The 22,526-nt window shown below is 41.6% G+C and overlaps 2 protein-coding genes across 4 annotated transcripts in view; both read right to left on the minus strand.

The window, feature by feature from the left end:
* Positions 1-15,297, minus strand: part of LMLN (leishmanolysin like peptidase) — a 107,448-nt gene extending 92,151 nt beyond the window's left edge. For all 3 annotated transcript variants that reach the window (XM_049878985.1, XM_049878966.1, XM_049878976.1), the window contains exon 1: positions 15,071-15,297. In XM_049878985.1, coding sequence (XP_049734942.1) covers positions 15,071-15,289 — 219 coding nt within the window. In that variant the 5' untranslated portion in view covers positions 15,290-15,297. The remainder of the gene's footprint in view (positions 1-15,070) is intronic.
* Positions 15,298-19,085: 3,788 nt separating this feature from the next.
* Positions 19,086-22,491, minus strand: RPL35A (ribosomal protein L35a). The gene is made up of 5 exons (XM_049879174.1): positions 22,439-22,491; positions 21,501-21,545; positions 21,146-21,298; positions 19,726-19,870; positions 19,086-19,149 (listed from the first exon to the last, which is right to left on the minus strand). Exons 2-5 carry the CDS (start codon positions 21,509-21,511, stop codon positions 19,126-19,128), a joined length of 333 nt encoding a protein of 110 aa, XP_049735131.1. The 5' UTR covers positions 21,512-21,545; positions 22,439-22,491; the 3' UTR covers positions 19,086-19,125.
* Between the last annotated feature and the right edge of the window lie 35 nt (positions 22,492-22,526).

Below are 22,526 nucleotides of genomic sequence, written 5' to 3' on the forward strand. Positions count from 1 at the left end.
GGCAACAGATTTTATACCTAGTAAAACGCCATCAGAAATGTGTAAGCAGAGCAAGGGAATATTACAGTCTCAGCCGCACTTTAGGAAATCTAGAGTATAAAATCCTTAAGTTGATATTCAAAACTCTCCAAAAGCCAGTGGTTAAGGACGTGGGTTTTAGAATTAAGTTGATGGGGTCTGTTCTTGGTTCCACTATTTGCTAACTCTATGATCTCAGGCAAGTTGTGTAACTTCTCTGGGCCCAAGTTTCACTGTGTGTAAAACAAATAACTATATAAGTTAATATATATAAATGTGAATGATAGAAAATAAATGCTCACAAAGTGTTCACTATTCTATTATTAAAACCACTTTTCCCATCTTATCTCCGACTCCTTCCATTCTATAACCAAACTGAGCTATTTGGTATTTTCTGCACACACGTTCTGATTTCTTGCCTCTTCACTTGCTCACGCTGTTCCTCATACTTGCTTACACTTTTCCCTCCACTGGCACGCTCTCTCTTCCTACTTCCATAAATTAGAATCCTCCTACTCCAGCACGAAGAAGGTAGCATGGGAGAACTCTGAAACAATCCTAAAATACTCTATGACAGAAGTAATCTGCCCTTCCTTTGACTTTCACAGTATTACTTTTGCAGTACATCATTTTCTAGATTGTACTATAATTATGCATATATACTTGAGTTCCTATATAATCCACAGTGCCTAAAACATGAACATACATCAATAGATCAATCTTCAAAAACTGAAGTGTGAAGAGAATGTAATTAGAAACAAAATACTGTGTGGAACAAATTAAACTGTAACTCAATAACCCTAATGAAAGGAATATGCAAAAATTAGTAAAATATTTTTTAGTGCTGGGCCCATAAAATATTTTTTTTAATTAATTAAAAAAAAATACTAAAACTTTTACACCCAACGTATAGTAAAAATAGATGGGATAATCAAGATCCAAAAAGAATTCAACATATAAATGAGGCAAAACTAACAACATGCATTCATTTAAACATGTGCAAGGCCCTGTGATAGGTACTGGGAATGCAGATATAACCTTAACTTGAAGGAGCTCAAGGTTAATGAAGGCCAAATAAACCCAACAATTACTATAATAAAATGGATAAAGTTCACAGAAAGGCAGAACTTAAGTCAGGCCTAGAGAAGCATGGGAAGGGGATGCCTCAACGAGAAGGTGATGTTTGAGAAAAGACTTCAAAGAAGAAACAAAATAGGGATAAGTAGACTCTTGAACTTAGATTCAAGAAGCCTGAACTACAAAAGTACAGAATCAGGGATATAAAGCTTGGCAATACCATCTAAAAATAGATATTGGGAACTGCTGTTCTAGAAATTGCAAAGTAGAATAATAGGACTAATCCCGCTGAAGGGAAATTATAAAATCTGAACAAAATATTAAAAAACAAAAATTTGAAGTACTGAAAAAATGCCACAAAAGAGGCAGAAACTGGAAGAATCTATCCTTGAAATAAAGGAATGACACCTGGTGAGATTTACAAGTCTAACTTTTTGCCTGAAAGCACTCCCCAAACCAGGCCTCAGAGTGGGAGAAAGTCACAGTCTAAGTGACTTGAGCAGTTAGAGGACAGTGTTCAAGGCTGGCAGCATTTAACAAAAATCAACAGACATGAGAACAAAAACATAAAAAAAGTGACTTATACTCAAGAAAAAAAGAATGAATAAAAAGTGACCCTAGGACACCTCACCCATTGCCATTAAGTCAATTCTGACTCATAGCGACCCTACAGGACAGAGTAAAACTGTCACATAGGGCTTCCAAGGCTGTAAATCTTTACAAAAGCAGACTGCCACATCTTTCTCCTACAGAGTGGCTGTTGGGGTCAAATGGCCAATCTTTTGGTTAGCAGCCAAGAGCCCTGTTACCACTAGGGCTCCTTTATACCCAAATGTTAAACAATGACCTTAAACGCTGCTTAAATGAGTTCGATGACTCTGAAGTCCTTTTGAAACCAAACAATAATTTAACTTAATTAATAAAGAATATCTGTCTTGAGCACTGTGCTCTTATAAAGAATTATCTACATGTGTGATCAAACTGACAACAGCAACTTGTAAGGTTAGATGAGAAGCTTAGGGGGCAGTGAGCTTATGTTAACAGTGAAGGAATAATTTGGAAAAGGAGGCAGGAATGGATGCATAATTTAAAGCATGTAATCAATGTCACTAAATTGTACATGCAGAAATTGTTGAACTGATATATGTTTTGCTGCGTATATTTTCATAAAAAAATTTTTTTTAAGTTTCAGGGACTTAATAGAAAATACATACAAGATGAATAAACAGATGGAGAACCTTAGCAGAGAAAACTACAGAAAAGAACCAAATGGAAATTCTAGAGCTAAAAAGTACAATAATTAAAATGAAAAATTCACTGGAAGGGATTAAAAGCAGATTGGAGATAGTAGAAGGGTCAGTGAACTTGAAGACAGATTAAGTGATATTACCCAATCCAAAGAAGAGAAAAAGAAGCTTGAAAAAATTAAACAGAACCTCAGGGAACTGTAGGACAATACCAAGTAGCCTAACAGATATGTAATTAGTGCCCCACAAAAAGAGGAAAAAGAATGGGACAGATAAAATATCTGAAAAAATAATAACTAATCTTTTTCAAATTTGGTAAAAGACATCTACTTACAGATCCAACCAAACCAAAACCAAACCCATTGCTGTAGAGTCAATTCCAACTCATAGCAGCCTTATAAGACAGAGTATAACTGCCCCATACGGATTCCAAGGTTGTAATATTTATGGAAGCTGACCGCCACACCTTTCTTCCATGGAGCAGCTGGTGGGTTCGAACCACCAGCCTTCTGGTTAGCAGGTGAAAGCTTAACCACTGCACTACCAGGGCTCCTTTTACAGATTCAAGCTGGATAAATCTTTAAAAAATAATAATAATAATAGCCACATTATAGTCAAACTTCTGAAATCCAAAAATAAAGAGAAAATCTTGAAAGCAACGAAAGAAAAAAACACATTACAAACAGGGATTGATTTACTGGGTTTGAAGGCTCAGGATCACAGTCTCATAGGACAACTAAGTCAATTGGCACAACTTAGTTCATAATATTCTACATCCTAGTTTGGTGAGTAGTGTCTGGTATCTTAAAAGCTTCAGAGCGGCCATCTAAGACACAACTATGGATCTCTTCCTGTCTGAAACAACGGAGAGTGAAGGAAACCAAAGACTCAAGGAAGAAATTAGTCTACAGGAAACGGCCCACACGAACCACAGCCTCTTCTAGACCCTGAGACCAGAAGAACTAGATGGTCCCCAACTACCACCACTAACCATTCTGACCAGGGACACACAGAAAGTCCTGGTTAGAATGTGAGAAAGATGTCAAAACTCAAATTCATAAAAAAGACCAAACTTACCGGACTGATAAAGACTAGAGGAACCCCTAGCCCATTGCCCTAAGACAGCCTGTTAACATGGAACTGAAGGCACTCCCAGAGGCTACCTTTCAGCCAATGTGATAGAGTGGCCTAAAAAATAAACAGTAACACCTCTGAGGAATGCGCTCCTTTAAACAATCAACTGTATGAAACCAAACAATCAACATTTACTCAAAAGCAAAGATGAGAGGGCAAGGAGGGGCACAGGACAAGGACGGATGGAAACAGGGCGGGTAGGATGGAAATGGTGAGAATGGTGACATATTGCAGGGATAGTAACCAATGTCATGGAATAATTGTGTATGAATTGTTGAATGGCAATCAATCTGCTGTGTAAACTTTCATCTGAAACACAATAAAATATTCAAAAAAAAAGATTAAAAAAAAAAATACCATGGAGACCAGAAGACAATGGAACAAATATTTAAAGTACTAAAAGAAGAACAAAGTTCAACACAGAGGACTATATCCAATGAAACTGGCCTTAAAAAATGAAGGGGAGATGCAGACATTTTCAGACAAACGAAAATTGTTTTTTCCTTACAGGAAATGTTAAAGGAAATCCTTCAGGGTCATTGAAGGAAATCCTTCAGGGTCAGAAGGTAACCTGGATCTGTAAGAAGGAATAAAGATGACTGGTAATGGTACATGGGTAAATATAAAAAAACTATTTTTCAGAAAAGAAATAACATAGCAGGCCTGAGACTGCTATCCTTGGAAAGGCTTGCTTGCAAAGATGGCCTTTGGCTGGCATCTGGGAACTTGGAGGGTAGACAGTTCCTTTAACTGAAATAAAACTTCTCTAAATGATAACAATGGCCTAAACCGTGCCTAAACTGTTTGTAGAAACAATGTGGTTTATGCTGAACACCTGATTATTTCTGGGAGTCTGGAATTTCAGTGTCTAAAATTGTGCCTCTGTAACTAATCCTGATAAAATCTCTGGAGTCCTGGGCTCTCATGAACTTCCCTAGTAAACAACATTTTGGACTTGTTTTCGCAGCTCATTGCTGTAGGAATCAAGTGTGTCCTGTGTGACTCCACTGGGAGAAGGCTCTTGGAAGCTTATACCTGGTTCAACTACCCCTCCCACTTTGCCCCATGAGCCCTTTGCTAATTTTCCTTTATATCCTTCCACTGTAATAAATCTTAGCTACGAATGATTAGGGTTATAGGCTGCATCCTCTGAGTCCTTCCAGTGAATTACCAAACCTGGGGGTGGTCTTGGGGACCCCTGACACAATTACATACATATTTCTTTTCCTCTTTTAATTTCTTTAGACGAATAACCATTCAAAAGAAAAAATTATAAACATGAGGTTTACACCATATGTAATATATGTTACACGTGTAACGTTAAACAAACCAAACCAAACCCGTTGCCATCGAGTCAATTCCGACTCATGGCGACCCTACAGGACAGGGTAGAACCGCCCCACAGAGCTTCTAAGGCGTGCCTGGTAGATCTGAACTGCTGACCTTTTGGTTAGCAGCCATAGCACTTAACCACTATGCCACTAGGGTTTCCTGTAACGTTACATATAAATAGATATATACATACATATGTTTCAACAATAGCAAAAGGAACAGGGTGTAAATTAAAATATACTGTTGAAAAGTTCCTATATTTAACATGTAGTACAATATTAACTTGAAGTAGGTGTCATAAAAACAAGATACATATTACAATTCCTAGAGCAAACACTCAAAAAATGTGCATTTTATTGTAGGTTAAAATTTTAAATTTAAAAAATAATAAGGCAAGAAGATATCACTAACAAGCCAAAAGAGAATCAAAATGGAATACAAAGGGGAAACAGAAGAAACAAAAAAAAACCCAAAAGAAGCAAAGAGAAATCAAATGGCTAAACTGCAGAGCATGACAATAATTACGTTAAATGTAAATGAACTAAAGATCCCATCAAAAAGCAGAAATTGTCAGATTAGTTAGCACAGGAAGATCCAACTACCATATTCTTATGCAACTACTTTTTTTTTTTTTTTTTTTGCCAGCAACCCCCTCATGTATTATTTTCATAGGCTCACAATGCATATTATATATGTGGGTGTGTCATTTGTGCAAGCTCCTTGTTTGTGAAATATGGTACTTGCTGTCTACAAGACACTTATTTTAAATATAAAGACATAGATAGATGACTCTCCCACTAGGGTGACTAATGGAGCCCTGGTGGAGTGGTGGTTAAGTGCTAGGCTGCTAACTAAAAGGTTGGCAGTTTCAACCCCCCAGATGCTCCTTGAAAACCCTGTGGGGCAGTTCTACTCTGTCCTGGAGGGTTTCTATGAGTCAGAATTGACTTCATAGCAATGGGTTTGGTTTTTTCTATTTTATGGATGGCTAAGATTCAAAAAATAAATAAATAACAAATGTTGGTGAGGATGTGGGGACATCAGAACTCTTATCTATTGCTTGTGAGAATGCAAAATGGTACAGCCATTGTGGAAAACAGCATGGTGGTTCCTCAAAAAACTAAAACTAGAACTACCATTTGACTCAACCATTCCCCTGTTAGGAGTCTACCCAAGGAACTTGAAAGCAGAGACATATGCTCTTTGCAGCACTATTCACAATAGCCAAAAGGTGGAAACAGTCTAAATGCCCATCAATGAATGAATGCATAAGCAAACTGGGGTACACACATACAATGCAATACCTACCATTCAGCCCAAAAAAGAAGTGAAGTCTTAATGCATGCTTAACATGGATGGAGCCTGAACACATTATGCTGAGTGAAATAAATCGATCACAAAAAGACAAGTATTGTATGGCCTCGCTTATATCAAAAGACAGGAAGAGGCAAATATATAGAGACCAAAGTTTATTAGTGGTTACCAGGGTGGGAGGGAAAGGGAAATAGGAAGGCAACTGCTTACAGAGCACTGAGCTTCAGTTTACGGTGACAGAAAAATCACACTGATTAAGGGTAGAGTTGCACAGCCAATTAATGTAGTTCCTGTCAATCAACTGTACACTTGTAAAAAGTTGAATTGGCAGAAATTGTGATGGATATATTTACAACAACGACCAAAAAAGAGCAGCTGCTGAGGCTGCTTGTGTACAACCAACACGTTGTGGGATTTGGTTCTTGGGTTTAGAGGTTTAGGGTCATCGTTTCACAGGACATCCCAGTTAATTGGCCTAATAACATGTTTAGTGCTTCTGTTCTACCTCCTAGTTCCCTGCATAATGTCTGGAGTCTTAAATGCTTGCAAGCAGCCATCCAAGGCACAACTATTGGTGTCTATTCGCCTGGAGCAACAGAGGAAGGAGGAGAGTCAGAGTACAAGGGGGATATGGAATGTGTGGCTAACTGTCTCCATGAACAACTGCCTACTTTGCCAGGAGAACAGAAGAACTGGATGGTGCCTGGCTAACATTAAGATTTTATAAAAGAATCCTGATCAAAAAGGGGGAGAATGCAGATCAGAATATCAAATTCTCGTGGAATTCAGCCTTTCAGGAGCCATGGAAGCTGGATGAACCCCTGAAACTATTGCCCTGAGGTTAACTTTAAACCTTAAACCAAAAATATCCCCTTAAGTCTTGTTAAAACCAAAGAAGAGCCAACCATACCTAGTAAAGAATGTCTACCTTGAGCATTGTTTCTTTTAAGAACCATCTATATGAACGATTAGACAGGAAACTTAGGGGCCACAGGCTTTATGTAAATGGGGGAGGAACAATCTGGAAAGGGGTGATATTGACTGCACAACTTTAAAAATGTAATCAATGCTACTGAATTGAACATGTAGAAATTGTTGAACTGGTTTATGTTCTGTTGTATATATTCTCAATACCAAAAATAAATTTTTAAGAAGTATAAGGATGGCATTATTGAAAAAGAAGAAGAAAGTGGGAGGCCTCATGCCACCTGATTTTAGAACTTATTATACCACCACAGTAGTCAAAACAACCTGGTACTGGTACAACAACAGACACATAGACCAGTAGAACAGAATTGAGAATCCAGACATAAATCCATCCACATATGAGCAGCTGATATTTGACAAAGACCCAAAGTCAGTTAAATGGGGAAAAGACAGTCTCTTTAACAAATGCTGCTGGCATAACTGGATATCCATCTGAGAAAAAAAGAAACAAGACTCATACCTCACGCCATGCATTAAAACGAACTCAGAATGGATCAAAGACCTAAACATAAAATCTAAAATGATAAAGATCATGGAAGAAAAAATAGGGACAACATTAGGAACACTAATACATGGCACAGACAGTATACAAAACATTACTAACAATGCACAAAAACCAAAAGAGAAACTAGGTAACTGGGAGCACCTAAAAATCTAACACCTATGCTCATCCAAAGACTTCACCAAAAGAGTAAAAAGACTACCTAGAGACCGGGAAAAAGTTTTTAGCTATGACATTTCTGATCAGCGCCTGATCTCTAAAATCTACATGATACTGCAAAAACTCAACTACAAAAAGACAAATAAACCAATTAAAAACTGGGCAAAAGATATGAATAGGCACTTCACTAAAGAAGACATTCAGGTAGCTAACAGATACATGAGGAAATGCTCACAAACATCAGCCATGAGAGAAATGCAAATCAAAACTACAATGAGATTCCATCTCACGCCAACAAGGCTGGCATTAATCCAAAAAACACAAAATAATAAACGCTGGAGAGGCTGTGGAGAGACTGGAGCACTTATACACTGCTGGTGGGAATGTAAAATGGTACAACCACTTTGGAAATTGATTTGGCGCTTCCTTAAAAAACTAGACTACCATATGATCCAGCAATGCCACTCCTTGGAATATATCCTAGAGAAATAAGAGCCTTTACACGAACAGATATATGCACACCCATGTTCACTGCAGCACTGTTTACAGTAGCAAAAAGATGGAAGCAACCAAGGTGCCCATCAACGGATGAATGGATAAATAAATTATGCTATATTGACACAATGGAATACTATACATCAATAAAGAACAATGATGAATCCGTGAAACATATCATAACATGGAGGAATTTGGAAGGCATTATACTGAGTGAAATTAGTCAGCTGCAAACGGAGAAATATTACATGAGACCACTATTCTAAGAACTCAAAAAATAGTTTAAATGGAGAAGAAAATACTCTTTGACGGTTATGAGAGTGGGGAGGAAGGGAGGGAGGGAGAGAGGTTTTCACTAATTAGATAGTAGATAATAGGTATTTTAGGTGAAGGGAAAGACAACACACAACTGGACTAAAGCAAAAGCAAAGAAGCTTCCTGAATAAACTGAATGCTTTGAAGGCCAGTGTAGCAGGGGTGGGGGTTTAGGGACCATGGTTTCAGGGGACATCTAAGTCAACTGGCATAATAAAATCTATTAAAAAAACATTCTGCATTCCACTTTGGAGAGTGGCGTCTGGGGTCTTAAACGTTAGCAAGCAGCCATCTAAGATGCATCAATTGGTCTCAACCCACCTGGAGAAAAGGAGAATGAAGAACATCAAAGACACAAGGTAATTATGAACCCAAGAGACAGAAAGGGCCACATAAACCAGAGACTACATTAGCCTGAGACCGGAAGAACTAGATGGTGCCTGGCTACAACCAATGGCTCCCCTGACAGGGAACACAACAGAGAACCCCTGAGGGAGCAGGACAGTAATGGGATACAGACCTCAAATTCTCATTAAAAGACCAGACTTAATGGTCTGACTGAGACTAAAAGGACCCCGGAGGTCATGGTCCCCAGACCTTCTGTTAGCCCGAGACAGGAACCATTCCCAAAGCCAACTCTTCAGATAGGGATTGGACCGGACTATGGGATAGAAAACGATAACTGGTGAAGGGTGAGCTTCTTGGACCAAGCAGACACATGAGACTATGTGGGCATCTCCTGCCTGGAGGACAGATGAGAGGGCAGAGGGGGTCAGAAGCTGGCCAAACGGACACAAAAAGAGAGAGTGGAGGGAAGAAATGTGCTGTCTCATTAGGGGGAGAGCAACTAGGAGTATATAGTATAATATGGTTTTTTATGACAGACTGACTTAGTTTGTAAACTTTCACTTAAAACACAATCAAAATTTTTTAAAAAACGTATAAGAATGAAAAAGATATATTATGTAAACACTAATCAAAAAGAAAGCCAAACCAAAAAAACAAAGCAAACCCATTGCCATCAAGTTGATTACAACTCATGGCGATCCCATGTTTGAGAACAGAATTGTGCTTCATAGAATTTTCAGTGGTTGTGATCTTTCGGAAGTAGATTGCCAGGCCTTTCTTCCGAGGAGACTCTGAGTAGATTCAAACCACCAACCTTTATTAGCTGAGCGCATAACTGCTTGTGCCACCTAATGACTCCAAAAGAAAGCCAGAGTGGTTATAGCTGTTATTGTTGTTAACTGTCATTGAGTTGATTCCAATTCAAGTATTAGAGTTAGACAAGGTATATCTCAAAACAAGGAATTTTATCAGTAGGGAACACGACATAATGATAAACAACTCAATGCACCAAGAAAACACAACAATCCCATATGGGTAAATACCTAACAAGAAAGCTTTAAAATATATGAAACAAAAACTAAAAACTGAAAGGACAAATAGACAACTCCACAATTATAGCAGGAGATCTCAACACTCGTATCTCCATAATCAGTACAAGAAATAGACAGAAAATCAGTGTAAGGATATAAAATACCTGAATAGCACAGCAACTAACTTGACCTAATTGACTTGGCTCGACAACAGAATACACTTTCTTCTCAAGTGCACATCGAGCATTCACCGCGATAGATCATACTTCAAACTAAAAAACAGACCTTAACAAATATAAGAGAATTGAAGTCACAAAAAGAGAATTCTCCGTCCATAACGGAATTAAACCGGAAACCAGTAACAGAAAGATAGCTGGAAAATTCCCACATATCTGAAAATTTAACAACAAACTTCTAAATTAACTCTGAGGTTTTAGTTAAGAACAAGGTAAGTAAGTTAAATGTTTTGTATGTCGCAATTGTTGTTTGTTGTTAGGTGCCGTGGAGTTGGTTCTGACTCACAGCGGCACTAGGTACAACAGAACGAAACATTGCCTGGTCCCCTGCCATCCTCACAATTGTTGTTATGCCTGAGCTCACTGTTACAGCCACTGTGTCAATCTACCTCATTGATCATCTTCATCTTTTTCACTGCCCCTCTACTTTACTAAGCATGATGTCCTTCTCCAGGGAATGATCGTTCCTGACAACATGTCCAAAGTATGTGAGACGTAGTCCCATCATCTTCATCTCTAAGGAGCATTCTGGTTGTACTTCTTCCAAGACAGGTTTGTTCATTCTTTTGGCAGTCCATGGTATATTCAATATTCTTTGCCGACACAATTCAAAGGCATCAATTCTTCTTCAGCTTTCATTATTCATTGTCCAGCTTTCACATGCATATGAGGTGACTGAAAATACCATGGGTTGGGTCAGGCATACCGTAGTCTTCAAGGTGACATCTTTGCTTTTTGACACTTTAAAGAGGTGTCTTGCAGCAGATCTGCCCAATGCAATGTGTCTTTTGATTTCTTGACTGTTACTTCCATGGGTGTTGATTGTGGATCCAAGTAAAATGAAATCCTTGATAACTTTGATCTCTTCTTCATTTATCATGATGTTGCTTATTGGTCCAGTTGTGAGGATTTTTGTTTTCCTTATGTTGAGGTGTAATCCATACTGAAGGCTGTGGTCTTTGATCTTCATCAATAAGTGCTTTAAGTCTTCTTCACTTTTAGCAAGTAAGGTTGTGTCATCTACATGATGCAGGTTATTAATAAGTCTTCCTCCAATCCTGATGTCCCATTCTTCTTCATATAGTCCAGCTTCTCGTATTATTTGCTCAGCATACAGATTGAGCAGGTATGGTAAAAGGATACAACCCTGATGCACACCTTTAGTGACTTTAAACCACGCGCTATCTCCTCGTTCTGTTCGAATGACTGCCTCTTGATCTATGTACAGGTTCCTCATGAGCACCATTAAGTGTTCTGGAATTCCCATTCTTTGCAATGTTATCCATAATTTGTTGTGATCCACACAGTCAAATGCCTTTGCATAGTCAGTAAAATACAGGTAAACAATATCACCACATAAAAAGTTACTGTAGTTTCCTGTAGCATTTAACCGAGGTGCAGTAGGAGAGCAAGTGAATAGTTATTGCTGTAATTTGTCCAGGTTAAAGCAACGAGAATAGCAGGGAGGGCTTGCTATTACATACTATAAGAACTAGAAAATTTTATTAGGGACGAGAACTCTCAAGAGCTTAATAGCTTGTTTTTAATATCAGAAGCACTACTACTATTGAGTTTGTTCAGCCAAGAGGCATAAATAGGAATGGTGCGTGGAGGTTTCAGAAAGTGCTTTTAGCTACATAAGAACCTGAACAATGGTGATCCCCAAAACGTAATGGGACTGCCTCTACAGATATTAAGTTCTTGATACCTGGAGATAGTCAAATACAGGTCTGACCCTACCTGGAGTCCACGGAGAGGAGGGAGGATGACGGGGCCGTGGCGGCCGAGAGAGGGGGGAAGAAAGCAAGAAAAAAGACAGAGAAAAAGGAGGAGTGGGGGGGGGGAAAGAAAAAACAAACAAAAAAAATCCAACGCCGCCCCGTCGCCGCCATGCCCGCTCGTCCCTGGTTCCGCGGCCGTGGGGCCCGAGGGTCCGAGGCCGGGGGGAGGCGTGGGCCCGATACCCTGCAACATGATTTCTCTTTTTCAAAATGGGTGATTGAGAGCTTGACATAACAAACGCCATAATGATACTCTAAGTAATGTATAAGCATTTTTTATTGTACCAACTGCACTGGTCTCTTTCTAAAGGGGTGCAGGGCCCTCTCGCGGCTCCTGTGGCCTTGGTCCCTCTCTTCCTTGTTCTCTTGTGAAACGGCCTTCAGCCTGCAGGACCGAAGCTAGAAAGGCTGCCTGACGCTTTCGGTCTGCAACTTTCTTTCTTGCTCCTTATCTGAGTCAGAGTGGACTTGGCAGGCCAGTTCCACTAGCCAAGAGATTCTTATGTGAGTTTTTTCAGCCTGTCACATACAGATTAGAGACCAGATGTCTGACACGCATATCTTTAGTTTAATAAAGAGTTTCTTGTAGTTGTTTTGTGACGTATATGGCCATCTGTGGGCTACATGCTTAAAAATATTACATAACCCTTACCAAAATGACATATAAGCTCTAATGCAAAAATCGCTTTTGGGGGGACTCCATAAAGGACAGCCTACACTGCTGTCAGGGCCCCTCCGTTGGTGTCACCTCCTAATAAACTTTCTCTGTCTTTCTGACTTGGAGGACGGTTCATTGGCTCGACTGCTCCAGGGCACTCCAGGGCATGGACCCCAATTTGGTAACGGAGCTAGAGATTTGTACACTGGCAAAAAACCCTAGAAGAAAACAGCTACTAAAGTTTCTTCTAGTACAGAGATTTTGTAGTTCTTTGAACTACTTTCTCTTATTTCAAACAAATCCAAAGAGAGAAGCACAGGGCCTTGTGGGAATTTTTTTTTTTTTTTTTAATGAATTCAGCCAAAAGGCTGCTTCATGATTAAAGCTGTAATGCAGCTACAAACCCCAAACTTAATATTTTGGCACATGTGGCTATGAACAGAACGCATATAGCATTTTTGGAAATACCAAAATGAGTGACTTTAAAGTTCTGGGCTGACTTGAAAATTTCTAGGTGAATCTTTCCTGAAAAAGCCCATAACCATTGCCAACTAGTCAAGTAAGACTCATAGCAATTCCATGTGACAATGCAGAACCGCCCCACACAGCTTCTAAAGCTGTAAAGATTTACTGTGCAGACTGCCACATCTTTCTTTCATGGAGCGGTTGGTGGGTTCAGTCGAGCACTTAAGCACTGCGCCACCAGGGCTCCTATCCCTGATAAAGTCATAAGAAAAATTATAAAACCAAGCACAACTGGCAGCCTTGCACCAGGTCCAGTTCCTTCTTTCCTCATATATTGTAGGTCTGAGAGATCAGTACAACTGGACTAAACCAAAAGCAAAGAAGTTTCCTGAATAAACTGAATGCTTTGAAGGCCAGCATAGCAGGGGCAGGGGTGGGGAGCATGGTTTCATCTAAGTCAATTGGTATAATAAAATCTATTAGGAAAACATTCTGCATCCGACTTTGGAGGGTGGTATCTGGAGTCTTAAACGCTAGCAAGTGGCCATCTAAGATGCATCAATTGGTCCCAACTCACCTGAAGCAAAGGAGAATGAAGAACATCAAAGACACGAGGTAATTATGAACCCAAGAGACAGGCAGGGCCACATAAGCCAGAGACTACATCAGCCTGAGACCAGAAGAACTAGATGGTGCCTGGCTACAATCGATGACTGCCCTGACAGGGAACACAACAGAGAACCCCTGAGGGAGCAGAGCAGTGGGATTCCGACCTCAAATTCTTGTAAAAAGATCAGACTTAATGGTCTGACTGAGACTAGAAGGACCCCAGAGGTCATGGTCCACAGACCTTCCGTTAGCCCGAGACAGAAACCATTCCCAAAGCCAATTCTTCAGACAGGGATTGGACTGGACAATGGGATAGAAAATGATACCAGTGAAGGCTGAGCTTCTTGGATCAAGCAGACACATGAGACTGTGGGCAGCTCCTGTTTGGAGAGGAGATGAGAGGGCAGAGAGGGTCAGACGCTGGACAAGTGGACATGAAAAGAGAGAGTGGAGGGAAGAAGCGTGCTGTCTCACTAGAGGGAGAGCAACTCAACTACGAGTATATAGCAAGGTGTATATAAGTTTTTATATGAGAGACTGACTTGGTTTGTAAACTCACTTAAACCACAATTAAAAAAAAAAAAAACTGTAGGTCTATTGTGGGTCCACCTCTGAGCCAAGTACTATGGAGGAACCACAGACACAAGCCTTTCCCTATGGCATTTTACTAACTAGGAAAGAGCACAGATAAGATGTGCCGTGAAATGGAAAGAACACTCAGCAGGGGTGGTTTCAGCAGGCTGCCCTAAGGTTAAGGGACTTGGACTGAGACAGAAAGAATCTGGCCAGGGAGAAAATGGGGTGGAAGGAGCCAGGCGCTTCCACGGCTGGGGAACAGGTAAAGGAAGCAAAGTAACGAGATAACTTCAATTCTGTCTCGAGAACCCCTAATATCGCTCCAACACCTTTGTCTGGCCCTCCCATCAGTTTCTTCCCAACCTTCAGATCTGTGGTTCTTGGACCAGCAGTGTCAGCAACCAAATGGGAACCTGAAATGCAAATTACGGGGACCCAAGACCTGAGTCAGAAACTGGGGAGTGGGACAACAATCGACGTTTCAACAAGTCCTTCAGGTGATTCTGATGCGTGCTCAAGTTTGAAAACCACTTCTCTGGGGCAACCCGCTAAGAAAGCCCTCCGCACAGCAAAGTGATGCCGTTCTGAGAGCCTATTCACCGGTACATCGGCCACTTTCCTGGGAGCAGAAGGGGGCTGACAGCAGGTCCCAGCCAAGAGTTCAGCCTCTGCCCCGATCTCGCGTTCCCCTCCTGAACACCTTCCCCAGTCACTACCGTCGACGCCAGCCCCGCCCGGAAGACTTCCCCTCCCTCAGTGCCCGCCGCCGACCGTCCGCCGCCCTACCTCGGCGTCAGCGGAGACGTGGTGCCGGCAGGGACGGGCGCTGCCCAGGGAGACAGGAAAAGACGTGGTGCCTGCCCAGAGCCCGCCCAACAGCAGCAACACGCCTCGGACCCACAGAAGCCCGCTGCGGCGCCCCCGGCTTGGGCCCGGGCCTGAACCCGGGCAGCCCGCGCCTCCGCCCCGCTCGGCCGCCATCTTCGGCCCGAGCGTCGTTTCCATGGAGCGCGTGACGCCTCCGCGCCCGGCGCCAGCCCCGCCCCGGCCGCCCGGGCAGGTGGAGACGGCCGGCGGGAGGGCGCTTCCCCATTGGCCGGCGTCACCGGCAGGCACTGCGCCGCGGGAAGACGAGGCTGGCGACCCCGGCCTCCGCGTCTCATTGCTCCGAGAAAAGGGCCAATAAACGCCGCTCAGTGGCCCACGTGAGGGGGCTGTAGGGCTAAGGAGCGCGGCCGGTGGGGGGGCGCCGTGTGGTGTGTGAGTGTCTGGGCCAGGGCTTCAGTCCTTGCGTCATTCACTCACGGAAGGGGTGTGTACCCATCACATGCCAGGTACTGAGAGACACACAAACAGCTGCAAAAACTTTGTTTAGTCCTCCATATAAAAAGTGAGTGGGATACAAGTTCCATAGTGACTTCTTCAAGTGAATTTCCAGTTTCCTTCACTATTTTATTCAAATCCATGCCTTAGCTTCTGTCTAGCCAAGAAATTGCCAACTGTATTTTTTTTTTTTTTTTTACTAACCGAGGAGGAGATTGAGTAGATCCTTACCATTAGGAAACCCGACCTTAAAAAAAACACTTAGGAGCCCTGGCTGCCCAGTGGTCAGGTGCTGCACTGTCCAGGCCGGAGGCTGGAACCACCAGCAGCTCTGCTGGATGGACAAAGATGCGGCAGTCTGCTTCTGACGGGAGCCTCGGGAACCCTCTGGGGCAGCTCTTCCGTCCTACAGAGTGGCTGAGTCAGAACTGGATTGCAGCAGGTTTGGGTTTTTCTTGGTTTACCTTCAAAATTGAGCCAGAAGAAACTATAAAAAACTGTAAATTGGGAAAAATCTCCATACAGCCCATAAAACAAAATTAAAGCTAAGAGCTGGAAGCAGTCATTCAACGGGAATTTAATATTGTAAAATACTGTACTAGGAATTGTAGGGGGTAGACGAAAAAAACCAAAAATCCTCAAGAACTTAGTCTATCTGCGGAGAGTAATACGCAAGGGTAATACCAATACAAGGGTGGGTGGGGTTTACTTATTACCTTTTTACAAGTGAGTAAGCTCGTATGTGGTAATGTCTATCATCCCACAAGTCGTGCTTTTTGACTAGAAGAGGACCACAAAGAAATTGCTGGTCGTGAACAAAGAATGGAACCAGTCATCCTCAAGCTCCCAGGTGGAACAGAGTACCATGCTGGGGACGGGCCATTTCAACAGCATGTGGACAGGAGAGCCCCTGAGAAGGGACGCAGAAAAGCACACTGCACCTCTCCTTTACAAGTACGGCATCACCTCAGAAGAGGGTTTATTTGCATGCATGGTTCCTTTGCTACTACACACATATATTCAAGATACCCTAGGGACTCTTAGCCTTTTCCCTGCCTTGGTCAAGTGCCTATTTCTCTTCCTACCACCTATCCCACTCAGAACATCACTCACTCACTCACTGAACTCCCACAAAGGTGACACATTTTAAGATTTGTTTTCCTCTCCTATCTCCCTGATCCAGACCTGCTAATATCCACCTACCTTTCTGGACATGTTCACAACAGACCATCCTATTGCTTCCCCAAACTCATCAGCTCTTTTACCTACTAAACCTGGTCCCCCAACTCCATAAATGCACCATTGCCCACCCAGCCACCTAAGCTAGGAACATGAGTTACCCTTGAAGCCTCTGCTCCACCATCAGTTGGCTCTAAAATTCTAGTTAACATTTATGGAACTCGCTCTATTTCAGAGTGCAAAAATCTGTTAGACTGCAAACCCTATCTGGTTTCCCCTTCCTTCAGCTTATGCTGGAACGACAGAGGTTTTTCTAAAACACAAATCTGGTCACCCCTGTGAATCAAGTTCTTCAATGACACTGTTACATACAACCTAAAATCCCTAGCATAGATAAAAAATCCTTCATAAATATTCTAGACTTAGTTCCCCATCACTCCCTACCTACACGTCACACCGAGTGACTCAGTTTGGATGGTTCCTCAAATGCCTTTTGCTTTCATATAAAACCTAAGTGGCATTTTTCCTTTTTCTGAAATACTTTCCTGATAGTTTATGTAAGTTCTTGACACGCCTCAATCTCTCATCACCTCAAGTACTCATCACATTCTACTTAACCAGCACAACACCTTCAGTTAATTCTGGGTCAGATTAAGGTGGCTTTTTTATACGTTACTTAAGTAGGTCCAAGAGCAGCACTGCCTGCCTGACTCAACTTTCCAAGCTGTTTCTAATAACCAAAGCTCCAACTTGTGGTGCCCATGAAAGGCATGCTCAGATCTCCTGGAGAAGAGCTCCTTAGGATCCACCTCATTGCCTGAAACCACGCCTACTGTTGCCACAGACTGAGCATGCCAGAATACAAACAGAAGCCTATTCTAAAAGGACTGGACTCCTCCCTCCAACAGCAACTTTGCCTTGAGGACTGCCATTCAACTGAGGGAACCTTGCTTACCGTGGTACTCTATACCCCATCCTTTCCTGCACCCTCTCCTTCAAAGATCTCAGATCTCCCCAACTTCTCAAGCTCCCTCCCCTTAATTCTACAAAGGGGTTTCCCTCCAAAAATCTGTGGCATGTCTAATTTGTTTTTGCCATCTGCTTCTCAAAGAACCCAAATATACATCTGAAAATGGGCTTGGTTTGGCAAAATCCCAGTTATCCGACATCTTCAGTGGAATGTCAAAACCAGTTAGTAAAAGCAAAGGCCTAGCGGCTACCGAGTCCTTAATTGAAAATCTACAACCATCATACTATAAATTGATGCATTAGTGCACTCGTATCTTTCACTTCAGCATACTTTCAAACTTAAAATATTTTAGAGCCCTGTTCACTTTCCTTTGTATATGCTAATATATCTCAATTCTGCACTTAACTACCTTGTAACATGAAGCCAAGGAAAGCTACTGTCTAGGCACTAATCCTAAACCCCATACACCACAGGATTAAACATCTTTTTCTGACGTAGAATCACATAGCATTATTTCACTCAATACTTCACATACTTGTAATTGCTATATTCTAGAATACTTTGCTGTCACAAAACCCAAGGATATCTCATCTCAGCCTATCTGAAACAACTGCCAAAACCTTTCAATATTATCTCCATATCCCTCCCAATTCCCAAAAGTCACAATTTCACCAAGCAGCCTACAGTAAACAGGCGCTTACTACAAGTGCTTTTAAGAGGTCATGAAAATAAATTTAAGCTTCATTAACTGACTCAACCTAATGAACTGAACAGTTACCAGTACATATAGTAAACCAGGGAGCCCCTGGGGAGTGGAAGAAAGGCCTGGCGGTTAAGTCTACTTCCAAGAAGATCAGCCACCGAAAATTCTATGGAACACAATCCTACTCTGACATACACAGGGTCCCATGGATCGGAATCCACTTGACTACAACTGCCACTCCAAACCTCCACCCCCAAGTTTATGTGCTTCCTGGAATACAGTGTTTTTCCATTCTTCAAAAAGTTATTCAAAGGCTGAGTTCAGATGCTCCATCACCGTAAAAAACTTTCAAGGTACTCTTTTCCACTATCCAACCAAAGCCTCCATATCTCCCATCTGTGTCAGGCTTTGTATTCAGGTACTCCCACCCTATCCTCTTCTCATTAAGACCCCCCAGAGGAGTTGTCTTCTAAGTTTCTGTAATTCCACTGACATATAGCACTACAATTTCCCTGTGAAATTAGTCGACTCCAATAGTCCTTTATTTCAATGTCCATTTTAAGCATATAGCAATTTAATTTAGAGGAAAGCGTTTAAACCATTTAACAAAAATATAAGAGAACAAGTAACAAAGCCACCATTTTATTTATTTACTTCTTAGTAAGTTTAAATCCTTGAGGGGTACAGCATCTGGGGGGAAAAGAACACAAGAGCATTAGGTGACTACATGTAAATTCACAAATGTTATAAAAAAACTAGTACCACAATGTGGACAAATCCCTTCCCATTTTCTCATAACTTACTTGGCCCAGAGTCTTGGGCCTAGGAAAAATACCAACTTTCTTCATCTATTAAATAAGGCTATTCTTCTAATAACACTGATATTGAGGATGAAGGGATGGGAAAATATTAAGAATTATCCCAGAAAAAAGATGTGAATTTATTTTCTAACACCTACTTCAGTGGCCAATAAACATCTTTGAGGAAAATTATTAAATGCTATTTTTTCCCCAGGCAGCTTTACTAAACTCTGCAATCTAAGCACAATCCATTTGAACACTCTGCCTTCACCTTTTTTGGTTTAACAGTCAGATGTTCTGTAATAGTTACCACTTAAACTGTGGCCACTAGTTTGGCAGCCTAATCTACAGGTAACACAGTACTAAGCAGGATCACAGTACCAGAATGGACCTTAGAGATCAAATCCCAACCCCTTGAACACAGTTTGACTACATAGAGGGCTAGTTTGGTAATAATTTTACTTACCACACGGATCCTGTGTCCAATGGCCTTAGCAGGAAGGTTGCTTCGGAATTTGGCACGAACCATGCCACTGTTTCCATGGGCCCGAGTTACCTTTCCCCAGATTACTCTGGTTTTGTTAGGTTTGCCGCCAGGAGTCACTGTGTTGCTGATTTAAAGAGAAGTGGAAAGTGCACGAGAACTCAGAATACCAGTAAAGTTTACACGTTTATCGGCTACACACTGTTCCCTCTTTGGTGGCGCAGTGGTTAAGAGTTCAACTGGTAACCGAAATACCAACAGTTTGAATTCACCAGGTACTCCTTGAAACGCTGTGGAGCAGTTCTACTCCTCCATCCTATTAGGGTCGTTATCAGTCGGAATCAACTCGACAGCAAAGAGTTTGGTTTTGTTTTTTTACTGTACACCAGGGGCTTTTGTAAAGGCAAGGCATGCTACAGTTTACAAAAGCCCTTTTTACAGGCTTAACACAATAATAAACAAGTAAAATATGTGGAACATGAGATGATAATAGCTGCAATATAGGAGAAAAAAAAAACAAAGGGGGCTAACAACTGGATGTTTCCATGTAGTGAGAGGGAAGAACTGCTTCCAATTTCAAGTAGTCACAGAAGGTTTCACTGAGGTGACGATGGAATAAAGGACCTGGTGAGGGAACAAGCCATACACGTATCTGGTAAAGACCATTCCAGAGGCAACCAAACCCCCAAAATAAAAAAAACCTGTTGCTGTTGAGTCAATTCTGATTCACAGTGACAGGTTAAAAATCTGAGAAGAGAGTTTGCTTGATTTGCCGGAAAACAGAAAAGAGATTGGAGGGAGAGGAGTTGAATCCTACCTAGGATCAGAAAGGAAATACGGGGCCTGATTGCAAAGGGTCTTAGACACCCCTTAAGGACTCTGGCTTTTGCTGAATGAGATGAGTCTGAGCAATGTACATGTGATCTGTCTGATAATTTTAAAGGATCACTCTAGCTGTGGCAGTGGACCAGGATGAAGTATGTCCCCAGAGATCTTAACTGGCCTGAGGTGGATTAAGAATCCAGGATTAAGAACCACTGCTCTGGACATGTAACATCTTTCAACATGTATAAAACATATAATTTTAGGAAATCAACTAAATGAATTAAGGTACATGGAAAGCGCTCTATAAACCCATATGAGCATCACACTATCAGGAATTAGCTTCTTCCTTGAAACAAGAACAGCTGTAATTTCTCTACATGGTGAAGTAACTGAAATCCAAGACCATCCACAAAAATAACGTCCTTCTACAACATCCCATGAATTCCTTAAAGACTTCAAAAGAAGCCACAGTAGAATCAATTGTTTTATCAACATCTATGTTTTATTTTTCTTTCAACAGAAAAATGAGGCAGATCTTAATTAAAAATTGAAAAGCACAGCAATATTATAAACTTACTTCTTTGCTTTGTACACATAGGCACATCTCTTGCCTAAATAGAATTCGGTTTCGTCTCGGGCATAAACACCTTCAATTTTCAGAAGAGCTGTGTGCTCCCTCTGGTTCCGGAGACCCCGTTTATAGCCAGCAAAAATGGCCTTGGACCACAACCTAAGATACACAAAATATGTAACATTAACGGTAAACTCTTAAAAGATGTTGTCAAACCTCAACAAACCACCGGTATAATTTGGCCCCCAACCCAAGTTACCTACAGCAAATATCTAATTTTTCTGGTCTTTTTAAACTCACATTTAGGTTCATGTTCAACAAAAGACTACATATACGAAGCAATTATATTTAAAGCTCATACCTTCCAGACATATTTGCCGGTTTCGAAGTCCTGTTCCCAGCAGGCCTTAAACAAAAAAGACTCAGTTCACAACCTGGCAACACAACTTTCCCACCAAGTGCCCCCTCGTTTCTCAAGCACATTAGACAAATTCGTTTTTGATTGACATTTCATATAATAGTAAAAGAAAACATTAATTATGCCATAACATTTACATGAAAGGTCTGTTAAGGCAACCAAGCCTCACAGAAAGCCTCTGATATGTAAGGAAACTCCAAAGTAAAGGGAAAAAATGCAGAGGCCAAAGAAAATCCGAAGTGGCAAAAATATACCCTTCACGAAATAAAAAAAAAAACACACCCACTGCCGTCAAGTCGATTCCGACTCATACAGGACAGAACTGTCCCATAGGATTTCCAAGGCTGTAATCTTTACAGAAACTAATTGCCACATCTTACTCCCGTGCAGGGGCCGGTGGGTTCCAACCGCCAACCTTTTGGTTAGCTCCTATAAAGAAAAAGTAAGGTGGCAAAAATATATACTTGACGAACTCCTAGAAATTTCAACAGGAAGCCCTGGGAAAAATCATGTCATGACCAACAGACAAAAACTCAGGAAAAATAAAGACTTATCGAGGACCGTATCCGAACAGAAAACGGACTTGAACCCAACCTAAAGGACCCACTGCCTTAAATCGGCACCTGTAGCCAAACGAAGTGCACCTATTTCACTCCGCTCTGGCCCGGAATCTACTCCTATTACAGGACCCGTTCCCCGGACGTCAGGGAACCAGCACCATCAACCCCGCATCTCTGCCATCCTGCCCTCCCTCTCGCTGGAATCCTTAAAATCCACTGACTACCAGGGTCCCCAAGCTGCACCGGTGCCTCGCGAAGCATATGGATGAGCCCACCCCAGCTATTTTGCTCCCAAACTTCAGCAGCTGAAGCTTCCCTCACCTCTACAGGCTCCAAGATGGCGGAAAAAGGAAAACCAAGACCCGCCGCGTTGCCTTGTGGGATAAACACCTCTCTTCCCTGCCCCCAA

Source organism: Elephas maximus, chromosome 1, assembly GCF_024166365.1.
Source record: "Elephas maximus indicus isolate mEleMax1 chromosome 1, mEleMax1 primary haplotype, whole genome shotgun sequence".
Taxonomy (NCBI): Eukaryota; Metazoa; Chordata; class Mammalia; order Proboscidea; family Elephantidae; genus Elephas; species Elephas maximus.